The sequence below is a fragment of the Ictidomys tridecemlineatus genome, chromosome 4, assembly GCF_052094955.1.
Source record: "Ictidomys tridecemlineatus isolate mIctTri1 chromosome 4, mIctTri1.hap1, whole genome shotgun sequence".
Lineage (NCBI taxonomy): Eukaryota > Metazoa > Chordata > Mammalia > Rodentia > Sciuridae > Ictidomys > Ictidomys tridecemlineatus.
Genome location: NC_135480.1, coordinates 203,547,878 through 203,559,886, shown reverse-complemented (window position 1 = coordinate 203,559,886; position 12,009 = coordinate 203,547,878). Strand labels below are relative to the sequence as shown.

Sequence of the window (12,009 nt, the reverse complement as noted above, 5' to 3'; positions counted from 1 at the left end):
GGCCCTGCTTGATATCAGCGCAAGGGAGTTGGATGACACCGCAGCCTCTGGAGGCAGGTTCTCTGACCCACACTTGATTAGTTTATTTGTTAGAGAAGAAAATCAACTGCATGGGAGCACACAGGTCGTGGCTCTGGGAACAACCCTCCTGCCCTGGGGAATAAGAAACTCAGGGTCTTGCTGAAGCTGCTCACCAATCCAGGACTCCACCACGTCCGCCTTCCAGTTGAACTGGAGGAAGGCCGAGTTCTCGTCTAGCTTTGCCTTCCTCTGGGCCGCAGCTTTCTCTAGGTCGGACACTTTCCCGTTCAGGCCTTTCATCTTTGAAGAGATATTCTCCTCGTGGTGATTGTTCTAGGCCATGAAGGAGAGCACACCCTGTCATCCTCGATTCCCACCATGGTCACCTTTGACCCCAGAAGGTGCTCAATTTCTGTCAGATGGTTCACCCCCTTGACCACTGCTGGCTTAGGGCTATTGATGAGGCTTCCAAAGAGCAAGTGGAGTGAAAGCCTCAGGGTGAAGACTCAGAGGCGGCCCTGCTCCTTTTGGGAAGGCACCGACATTTATGCTATAATGCCTGGGAACTGAGCCTCATGCACTCCACAACTGAGCCACATCCCCAGCCCTTTTCATTGTTTCGAGACACAGGTCTCCCAGGGTTGCCCAGGATGGCCTGAACTTGCGATCCTCCTGCCTCAGCCTCCTAAATCACTAGGGTTATATAGGTGGGTGCTACCACACCTGGCCACTAGTGTTATTTTTTTTATTGGGAGCGGGGGAGGGAAAAAGCCTAAGGAATTATTATTCAAATAAAAAACTATATAGCCAAGGAATGACTACTATAATATGCATTAAAAACAGTGGCTCAGAAAAATGTTTTGATACTGAGGACACTGAAAATTGCTAAGCCCTAAACACTGGGACTCAGTCTTCGTTAAAATCTTATTTGAAAGGACACAGCAGCCAGCACAGAACTGAAAAGAGCAGCTCTGCAGAAGAAAGCACTGCTGGGGACAAAGCCCCAGCTCCTTCCAGAAGCCCAAGAGCTTACAAGCCCAGTTATCACACAGCTCACAGAGCTGAGCTGTCACGGGTGTGAGCAAATCACAGAGTCTCTGAAACTAGTTTTTTTTTTTTTTTAATTTATGCCGGGGCTGGGGATATGGCTCAAGCGGTAGCGCACTCGCCTGGCATGCGTGCAGCCCGGGTTCGATCCTCAGCACCACATACCAACAAAGATGTTGTGTCTGCTGAGAACTAAAAAAATAAATATTAAAAAAAAAATTATGCTGATGCAGCCAGAAAGAGAGCTTTCCGGTGATGAGATGTCCAGCTTCCCATAGATCAAAACCTTAGCAACAAGGGCAGTTACCAAACGCAAATTTTGTAACATTCAGTCTCAGATGCTCAACGTGTGTGTGCTATTCCTAGGAAATGGGGGTTACCAAAACATCTGTCCTATGGCACTAGACACCTGTCCAAGCTCCCAGGTGATTAGAGGTAGTGGGCTCTGGACTGATGGCTACATGGCTTGTCTGGAACTGAAGCATGGGGCAGCTTTGGCCCCTCTGCTGTCAGGACCCTTTAACTTGCTTTCTCTGGGAAGAGCTGTTTGAATGAAAGATTTGATTCATTTCTAAATTGTCCTGTACTATAGACGGGTTCTGGATAATTTACATTTACAAAATTTGTAAAGCACGTGATCCTATAAAACAGATCTAAGGCCGCTATTTTATAGTAGGTATGTCTACATCATGTACAGACAAAAAATTTAGAAGGTCAGACGTGAAGACTGTGATATGGCTGTCTCTGGTGCCTTTATGGGTGATTTCTAGTTTTTCTTTCTTTCTTTCTTTTTTTTTTTGAGATGGGGGTCTTGCTATGCTGACTAAACTGGTCTAGAACTCCTCTCCTGGGCTCAGGTGTTTTTCCCCCCTCAGCCTCCTGAGTGGCTTTGCAGGCATATGCCACCATGCCCAGCTATGAGTACTTTGTTTTACTTATTTTTATTTTCTACTATATCTTTAAATAGCTTGTACTATTGAGAAATAAACTAAAAACAGCATTTTGGAAGTGCTATTGTCACAAAAGAACCAAGAGGGATACCTCTCTGTTTAATCAGGCAGAAAAAGTAAACACTTCATTAACTTCACCAATTGTCTTTAGAAAGGGGGAATCAGCCAACTGATCGTGTAATCCTCCTCATCCTTATGAAACATGGGACCTTTGTCTCCACACAAACCTCAGTCTGGGCAACATCCCAGCAGGTGAGCTCTGTGGGCTACTGCGTCACCTGCACGTAGCTGTCCCTGAGTAGGCTCACCTTCCTGATGAGGTCTTGCCCATTGGTGCACACGTCATTCACACGATCCTTGTGGACAGTGAAGTCGGTCTCGAAAGCTTCATGTTTCTTCAGTAAGCCCTGGAGAAGAGAAGGAAGGCTGGGTACTGAGCGCTGGCAGGGACAGAGGGCAGCTGCACTGATGGGGCCAGCCCTCAGCTCCATGGTCCAAGTGGGAATGAGAGGACACTGGCAAGTACGTTTTATAAAGAGAGTGGAAACAGGATGCAGTAAGAACCAGCCATGGACGGGGCTGGGAAGCTCTGGTCAGAGAAGGCCTTTCTGAAGAGGTTAAGGACCTGCTGACGGAGCTGCAGGTCTCTCTGCCCCTCATCACACCATCAGGTAAACATCCAACAAACATTCACACCTGTTTAGCCTGAAGGACCTCCCTGGGACCACCTAAGTCTTGTTCCTCCTCCCCAGTACCCTTGGCACTGGAGATGACATGCTCTTGTTGTTTCGAGGGAACTCAGCCATGCACCAGAGGGGAAATCGCTGACTCCAACCAGATTTCTAAGTGGTCCTCCCGGTCCCCACTGTGAGGTAGATGGCTCAGAGGCCACCTTTATTCTTTTTTTTAAAAATTTTTAGTTGTTGATGGACAAATACCTTTATTTCATTTATTTATTTTTATGTGATGCTGAGAATCGAACCCAGTGCCTCACACATGCCAGGCAAGTGTTCTACCCCTGAGCTGCAACCCCAGCCCACCACCTTGATTCTTGGGACTGGAAACTTAGCTTCCACAATCTGCTGGCTAGACCTCAGAAACATCAGAACATGTCATTTTTTAGCATCTCTTACCAAGAGGGGAGTCTCCATCTCCTTTGTGACCCTTGTCTGCTTTAGGACTGGCTTTTTTTTGTGTGTGTGTGCTGTTGAGGACTTAACCTAGAGCTTTGTGCATGCTAGGTAACCCTCTACCACTGAGCTATACCCTCAGCCCTTTTTATTTTTTATTTTGAGACCAAGTCTTGGTAAGTTGCCCAGGTTTGACTTAAACTTGTGCTCTTCCTGCCTCAGCCTCCCGAGTTGTTGGGCTCACAGGCATAGGCCAATGCATCTGACTAGGCACTGATTTTTTTTTTTCTCTTTATAGTGTACTGGGATTGAACTTATGAGCTCTTTAACCATGAACTATATCCCAAATTCTTTTTAAAACTTAATTTTATTTTGACACAGGGTCTTGCTAAGTTGCTGAGGTTGGCCTGGAACTTGTAATCCTCCTGTGTCAGCCTCCAGAGTGACTGGGATTATAGGTGTGCACCACCTATAATTGGCCTTGGGACTGACTCCAACAATAGAACGCAGGGAGAATAATAATGAGCGATGTCCTGAGAGACCCTGCAGCATCTCCCTTTATCTCTCTGAATGCTGCCAAAAGAAGCTGGTTCAGCTTCCTGAAGGATATAAGAAGTCACGTGGAAGGGGATTGAGCTATCCCAGCCAAAATCTAGGCCTGGCTGTCAGCAGTACAACTGAGGCCTAGGACCTTTCCACCTACTGCCTTCTGCCAGGATGCAGATGCACAAGGGATTTCAAGTGAAAGTCCAGAGGAAATGCCCACCGACTCACAGAATCTCGGGTAAGAGAAATAGCTGTAGCTCTGAACCATTGAGTTTTAGGGTTGTTATGCAGCACCTGTTAACCAATGTATGGTGTTCTGCCCGCACTGTGGTGCCTGTAAAGGTGGAAATAGGGTTTGTGCTGCTGGGGTGTGCCTAGTTAAGAAGAGGTCACTAGGGCAGATCCTAATCCAACTGGACTGGTGCCCTTACAAGGTGGTGAACTTGACAGAGACCAGCACACAGAAGAGAATGCAAGGGAAGAAGAGACAGACAGAAGACAGCTGTGTAAAAAAGCAGAGACTGGAGGATGGTACCTTACTCTAAGGACACCTGGGACTATAGGATACTGGAAGACGAGGAAGGGCTTTCTATAAGCTGGGGAGTGAATGGCCCTGCTGACATCATGGTTCAGACTTCAGTCTCCAGAACCATGAGACAGTGTGTTCCTGTACCCTGAGCCATGGAGTCTATGGTTCCCTGTCTGGCACTCCCTAACCTGGATAGCAGCAAGCGTGTCTCCATAATCTTCACTGGCCACAAGCGTCATTTTCTCATTGATCCAGGCTTCTTCCTCTTCCACATTGGCTACAAACTGCTGATACTCCAAGGACTCCTCTAGCCGCTGACCCCTAAAATTACAGAAGATAGGAAAAGCCATCAATCTCCTCTGACTTACATTCTGAGTTAACACCAGCTTAAAAACACTCAGGAAGGAAGATGTATGAGTGGTTTGCTCCAGCCTTCCATGGGATACAAAGAAGGCAGTGAATTGTTCAGAAGGAAACACACTGGGTCCAGATTCGGGTACAGGACAAGCTCCAGCATGATGGCCAGAGGTGGCCTGGAGCACATGCCTAAGAAAAAGGGCTAGGAGCTAGCAGGAGGCCCAGGCCTGGCACTCTGCACCCAAGAACTCCCTCATCTGAGTGCTCACCGAGCAGCTGCCAATTGCTTCAGCTCTTTCCAGTGCTCCACAAACTGGGCCAGACGCTGCTGGATCTCCTCCTGCCCGATGGTGTTATCATCAGAGAGCTTCTTCCCAGTGTCCAGGACACCCTGGTAGGCAAGAAAAGTCAGGTCAATGGCTGGCAACACTCTTGGTACCTGCTTCTGGGTGCTTCTATCTTGAGGCTTCCAGAAAAAGGCCTCAATAGCAAATTCAAAACTTCTCCTTCATGGTTTGGGCTGAGGCACCATGAATGTAAGACCTTAGTGGAATAAAAACAAGGGATTCTTTGTCACCTGGCCCATTCCCACCCTAGAAGACGCCTCCTCACCTGAATGGCTGGCTCATGTGCAGCCAATTCTGCCTCTAGCCGCTTGTGTTTCTTCCTCAGATTCTGAACACCTGTGAGGTCTCGGCCATAGTCCTCAGAGCTTACTAGCAGCTTCTTCTCCCTGGGGAACAGAAGAAGAATGCTCATTTTCATGTGGGCTCAGCTGCTGACCTGTGGTGTCCTCACCACACCTAGCAATCTCTCTAGGAAAGCCTTGCTCTTTCTTGGAAGACACACTGCCTCTGTCCATGTGCACTAACTCAACAGTACCCCGGTTCTGCAGAGGCTGGTGCTATGTTTGGGCTGGAGCACTGCATTATGAGCCCCATTTAACCATGTATCCATCATAGATCTGTAAATGCATTTGATATTTAGGTGCATAATTTTTTTAAAGGTTTTAAGAAAATTAATAACTAAAAGAGAGCCTCATAAGTGGTCCGACAAAATGCTATATCAATTTCAAAAGACAGACTGACATATTGGGGGATGGGGAAATTGGGGAAACACAAACAAAAACACTCTCATTCCTTGAAAAAGTGATCTTCCCCAGAACAGAACAAACCCACTAACACCTAAGGGACCAAAGGGCAAGGTTGAATGGAACATCAAGGACTGCCATCAGCTCGGGGCCATCACTGGTCATCCACTACATACCTTGACAGCCAAAGAAATGAGGCAACTCAGGCAAGTGTGTGTGGAGCTACCGTCCAGCCCAGTGGAGTCTCTGAGCTGTGCCCTTTTTTTAAGACACTTTCCTTCCTCATGGTCCAGAGAAGCCTGAAACAACCTGCCTCTGCAGGCAGCCTGTATTCCTGCCTGCTGTTGAAGGCTCTAGGGGTTTCCTAGAAACACAAGCATGCAGCTGTATGAGCACGTACTTGATCCAGGACTCCTCGTCATCCATATCCCGGAAGAACTGGTGCAGGCGGTGAGACTCGCTCAGCTTGGCTCGTCGGGAAGCTGCCATGCTCTTGATCTTCTGGAAGCGCCCATTGATGGTGTCCCTCTTGTCCTTCACTTGGGAGGTGTCAAAGGCACTGCTGGTCATCAGGCTATCTGCCTGGCTGTTCAGGTCCTTCAGGCGATCCTGAGGGGAAGGGGCAGACAGGAGGGATCAAGAACCCGGATCTCCCATGAACAGCTATTTGAAAATAAGAACTCAGGATTCCTTACTGAGGTATGGAGCCTTGTGGACCCAAACTGTCCTCTCTTGCACTGTGGTGGGGAGCACCAGTGTTTCAGCTGCAGCACGGCAGCAGAAACAGAGGGTTTTTCATTGTCATCGGCCTCCAGTTAGAAATGCAGTTTCCCCTAAGAATATCCTTTAAACTTTCACTTTTATTTTTGTTTTTTTTTTTTGGTGCTAGGGATCAAACCCGCGGTCTTGCTCATGCTACACACATGCTTTAGCAATAAGCTACACTTCAACATTCTTTTAAAAAGTAGCGAAAATTCATTTTGTTAAATATCCCCAAGCCTGTTACTTTTTAAAAAACTGAGTTTACTACTATTCATAAAATCCAAACTTTCAGGAGAAAATCAGAATTTTGAAAAAATTATCTCTGCCACCATGAGCTTGACAACCTCCCCTAACAAAGATTTTTCTGAAGAGGCTGGTGGTGATATTAGTGAACGTGATATTTTAGTGTCACCTAATAGAATGTGTCAACACTTAGAACAAGATCTACCAAATGAGACATGCATGCTGCTATAAAATCACATGCGCGTAAAAGACCCATCCACAGTTCCAGGATGTACCAGTGTATTTTAATAAAATTAAATAATAAATTAATAAAATTAATTTAGGGTGAAAAACTAACTGATAGGGGTGTGTCCCCTTCATCAAACACTGTTAGGGATGAAGAGCAAGAGAAGAAGATTACCTCTAGATAGGGAAGAGAGGTGGGAGGGAAAAGGAGGGAGAAGGGGTACTGCATGGAAGATGGAAAGAGACCCCCTTCGTTTTACAGAATATATGTATGACGAAGTGAGGAAAAAGAAAAAAAAAAAGTGTGTCACATTAGATTGGGTAGAGAGAAGTGATAGGAGGGGAGGGGGTAGGGGGGAAAGGAAGGACAGCACAATAAAACAAGACTTTATTATTGCTGTATGTATTATGTGACTGCATGACCAATGTGATTCTGCAAACTGTGCACTCAGAAAAATGAGAAATTATAACCCATCTGATTCAAATGTATGATATGTCAAGATCATTGTACTGTCATGTGTAACTAATTAAAACAAATTAAAAAATTATTATTTTTTTATATAATATAGCTGTTTTCATACTTTTTTTTTGAGAGAGAGAGAGAGAGAAAATTTTAATATTTATTTTTTAGTTTTTGGTGGACATAACATCTTTGTTTGTATGTGGTACTGAGGATCGAACCCAGGCTGCACGCCAGGCGAGCGCGCTACCACTTGAGCCACATCCCCAGCCCAAAACAAATTAAAAAATTATCAAAAAAAAAAAAAACCAGGAAACTGACACTGGTGTGATCCAGAGGGTTATGCTTATATATTATATGCCACCCAATTTTTATATGCACTCATTCATGTATATGTGAGATTACGTTCAACCGCAAAGTCCCAGGCAGTTTTATTACGTGTAGGTGCATATAAGCAAGATACAGAACTCTTCTGTTCCCACAGGGAGCTCTCCTGAGTGGCCCCTTTACATGTACAGCCCTTTCCCACCCTACCTCATGGCATCTACCCTACTTCATGGCATCTACAGATCTGTTCTCTGTATCTTTACTTTTGTTATTTCAAGAATACAGAAGCAGGGGGCTGGGTTGTGGCTCAATGGTAAAGCACTTGTCTAGCATGTGTGACGCCCTGGGTTCCATTCTCAGCACCAAATACGAATAAATAAAAAAATTCATCAAAAAGTAATAAAAGAATACAGAAGCAGAGTCATATGGTATTGTAAAACTTTGGGTATTTTTTAAAAAAATCTTTTTTAGTTGTCATTGGTCCTTTGTTTTATTTATTCATTTATTTATTTATATGCAGTGCTGCAAATCAAATCCAGTGCCTCACACATGCATGCTCCGCCACTGAGCCACAACTGCAGCCCAAACCTTTGGGTACCTTTAAAATTAATTTTTAATGATGATGAGTAGTGACAGATAAGACCTAAATAAACAACCTTTCTTATGGGCCTTGATAATTGGCAATCCCTGACCTTGCCACTTCGAGAGCCAATACGTTCGTGCCAGACAGCACTCTCCTTCCCCAAATGTTTAGCTCTCTTCCTGAGGTGCAGATACCTGGGGCCTGATGCTTTCCCACTCACCATGTGGCTGTGCCCACCTTACCTCATGGGCAGAGATGTCTGCCTCCAGTAGCTGATGCTTTTTCAGTAAGTTATTCACAGAAGCCAGGTCTTTGCCATAATCTTCTGATGCCAGAAGGGCCTCTACCTGCAATGAAAACAAAAGGGAAAGGCTGCAGTGCAGTGTCCACATGGTGCTCTGAAAACTCCAGGGCGCCCAGCTGGTATTCCAAGTTCTTCTCTGCCATGAGGTGTGTCACCTACTTAGCTGGGCCAGTGTGACACTCTCCCCCTCTGCCAATTCAATGTAACTCAAGAGCCCATTAATTTCAACAGTGTGGCCAAAGCCCAGGCCTGCCTGGTGGGGTAAGGGCAAAGAGTGCAGCACCCCACTGTGCTGAAACATCCTAGGCAAAGAAGCAGGAGTGTGAGCAGAGAATATCACATAGGGATGTTCATAGCAGTAAGAATGTATGCCCTTGAAACAGGGAAACAAGAATGTCCAACAATATGGAAACGATCAAATACACCGGGGCTCTGCAAGGGACTTACCCAGTCACTCAAATGGTAGGGAAGAATTTTTATTGAGTTGGGCTAATACTCCCCATACATACAAATGAAAAGTTATACCTCAACTACATGAAATACAAACACCTCTTCAAATACTCAAGGACATACACATAAACTGGAAAGATACACTCTAAAATGTTAATGGTGGTCTCCAAACTTTCTATTCCTAATCTCTCTACTTTCCAGTTTCCTCACTCTGGCTCCCTGACTTCCTGCTCTTCTGGCTCTATCTTGACATAGATTTGTCAGAACTGACCACCAGCTAGACCCCCTGTCTTTTCCTTGCTGTATTCTCTGGGAGAGAAGTGATGTAAGGTTCAGGTCCTACCCCATCCATATCAGCTCTTTTCTCTAAACCCTCACAGCAGATAACTCATATTTGCTAACAAGGACTTTGGTTACTGTGTACCTGGTGAGCCCTCTCTACTCATGGTTTTGGGCTTGCTTGCTGCCTTATTATTCCAAATGACAAGAAATTCCCTGCTCCAAGGAAGGGAGAACCACTTTGCATTACCTCAGAGAGCCAGAAGTCAAAGTCCTTGATTCCAGTGTTGAAGTTCTGCTGTTTGTTAGCCTCTTTCAGTTTCTGGCTCTTCTCAGCTGACTTCTGCACCAGGAATTGCCATTGGTCAGCTAAGGCAGCCAGGCGGGCCTGTGGAGGAGAATGGAGTTGCTGGGCTGGTGGAATCTATGCCCTTTCCTGAAGCCCAGTTTGAGAAAATCAACGGAAGAGCCACTAATACCAACATTCCATCTGCAATGCAGCCTTCGCAAAGTCCCTGATCACTTTATGTTCTTAGGTCCCTGCTTAAGAGGCAACATGCTGTGGATAGTCAGGAAACCCTGGGCCATACCTTGACAGCGTCCTCACTTCCAGCACAGGCCCCACGCTCGATGAGGGAGTTGCCCATATCGATGACTCCACGGATCCGGTCAGCATTGGCATGTAGTTCTGCTTCAAAGGCCTGGTGCTTTTGGTGCTTGCTCTGAAAATGCCAAAACCACCTTTCAAAGCCAGCGCCTGTGAGGCACATCTTTAAGGCAGGATAGAGGCTCAAAGGGAGGGGAGTGAAGGAACTTAGAAATGGGTCAAGAGTAAATGTACTTTATAGAAGGCAACCAGAAGGCGTGTGAAATGTAGAGTTTGATCTGTGAGGAGTTCAGTGAGGATTCAGGCTGGAAAAGAAAGGAAGCTCAGGAGCAGGGAATGAAAGTCAGTTCTGAAAGCGTCTGCAATAGCTCACTGGGAGCAAGTCCCAGAAGCACATGCTTTCTAACATTCCACAGCAGATAGCAATGGCCATGTTCAATTTTGAGCATACTTGTATGTCAACTTCCATCCATGGCTTTGTCCTTATTGAACAAAAGCTCTATGTGTGGGGATATCTCATCATCTAAGGCAGCCATCACCACATAGCAATAGATTTAATGGCTGGTTCTGTCCTTCATTGAGGAAAAAATCTATAGCTCCTATAGAACTTGGCTTTGTTGGTGTATAATTTGGTAGCTGTCATTAATCAAAACATCGGGCTACTGTCAAAACATAGGCCTGATGACAGGTTGGAATTTACTCTTGCTAGGAAGAGAGGGCTGGAGAACTACAATGGTTTTTAAGAATTCATGAAGAAACAAAAGGCGCTGAAGCACTACAAGAAGCAATTGCAGGGACACAGCTGCAGCATGATTCTGCAAAAACACTTGGATGAGAAATGCAGCGTCTTAAGGGAAAGCGTTAATGGGGGGAAAAAACTAAAAGAAAAAAAGCACTAGATTTGGGGAAGAATTCTGCATCAAATGTTTCATTTCAGAGGCAGCAATTGTCAGAGGGTGCCTCCCCACCCGACTTGCAGAGGCTCAATTCGGCACCAACATGACATGTTGGTGTGGTCATACCCCACCCTCCTGATGTAAAACACAAGGACAAAAGTCACTCCCTCTTTTTTTTTTTTTTAAATATATTTATTTAGTTGTAGATGGACACAAAGTATCTTTATTTATTTTTATGTGGTGCTGAGGATTGAACCCAGTGCCTCACACATGAGAGGTAAGATTTTATCCCGAGCTATAGTCTCAGCCCTCTAAGTCCCTCTTTCGTGTATTGCTCCAACCACTCTGGTTCAAAGCCCACTTATTTTCTTTCTACAAATTCATTCCTTCCACTGATATGCAACTTTAAAAAAAAATTCATTAAAATTTTTTTTTTTTTTTGCGGGAGATTCTGAACCCAGGGACAAGCTTTACCACTTGAACTACAGCCCCAGCCCTTTTTATTTTTTTTGTTTCTTTTTTAGGAGAGCTTTATAGTTATTCTTTTTGAGACAGGGTTTTGCTAAATTCTTCACTCCTGAGTTGCTGGGATTACAGGTGCGGATGTGTTACTTCTGAGCTACCTGCTGATGGACGTGTCTCCTTTCACCGTGCAACATCTGCCTGCTCCTTTCTTAAGCTCTGCTCCTGCTTCTCTCAAATCTGGAAGCAAACCATGCCTCTCCACAGCTCTCTACCTGCACTTCTCCAAGGGACAGCACCTTTGGATGCCAGAAAGGGTATGCATCCAACTCTCACCCCCCACCCCAGGCTAGACTGCCCTGCCTGGGCCACAGCAAGACTGAGACAAAAGTTTGTACAGAAAAGCTACTTATTCCACTTTCAACAGAAGCATCTCTTGAAAGAAAGTGGTCAACTACTGCCCCGCAAATCAAACACTGTACAGAACTTGACTTGGGGGAGCAGAGAGGGTAGGGTTACAGGCTAATTACAACAGAGAAAGCCACATCCCACAGGGACACTTGGATGGAGGGTGATGGAGGATTAGAAATGAAAAGCCTGGATGAGGAGACACCAGCAGACCACATGTGAGCACAGGAACAGTACTCCACAGAGAACAACACAAATACCACAGCTCATGAATCTATTAACTCTTAAAAACATGGACAACTTACCAGCAGCTTGGAAAGCTACAAAAACAGA

General features: G+C 45.4%; 1 protein-coding gene across 18 annotated transcripts in view; it reads right to left on the bottom strand.

The window, feature by feature from the left end:
- The window catches only part of Sptan1 (spectrin alpha, non-erythrocytic 1), a 71,587-nt gene that overhangs the window by 7,566 nt on the left and 52,012 nt on the right, over positions 1 to 12,009 (bottom strand). For 10 of the 18 annotated variants that reach the window (XM_078048355.1, XM_078048357.1, XM_078048359.1 and 7 more), the window contains 10 exons: positions 11,982 to 11,996; positions 9,894 to 10,025; positions 9,554 to 9,691; positions 8,513 to 8,617; positions 6,071 to 6,279; positions 5,193 to 5,313; positions 4,850 to 4,971; positions 4,412 to 4,544; positions 2,327 to 2,425; positions 195 to 354 (listed from right to left, as the gene is read on the bottom strand). In XM_078048355.1, coding sequence (XP_077904481.1) covers positions 195 to 354; positions 2,327 to 2,425; positions 4,412 to 4,544; positions 4,850 to 4,971; positions 5,193 to 5,313; positions 6,071 to 6,279; positions 8,513 to 8,617; positions 9,554 to 9,691; positions 9,894 to 10,025; positions 11,982 to 11,996 — 1,234 coding nt within the window. The remainder of the gene's footprint in view (positions 1 to 194; positions 355 to 2,326; positions 2,426 to 4,411; positions 4,545 to 4,849; positions 4,972 to 5,192; positions 5,314 to 6,070; positions 6,280 to 8,512; positions 8,618 to 9,553; positions 9,692 to 9,893; positions 10,026 to 11,981; positions 11,997 to 12,009) is intronic. The other 8 variants (XM_078048354.1, XM_078048358.1, XM_040286439.2 and 5 more) reach the window with 1 other exon arrangement.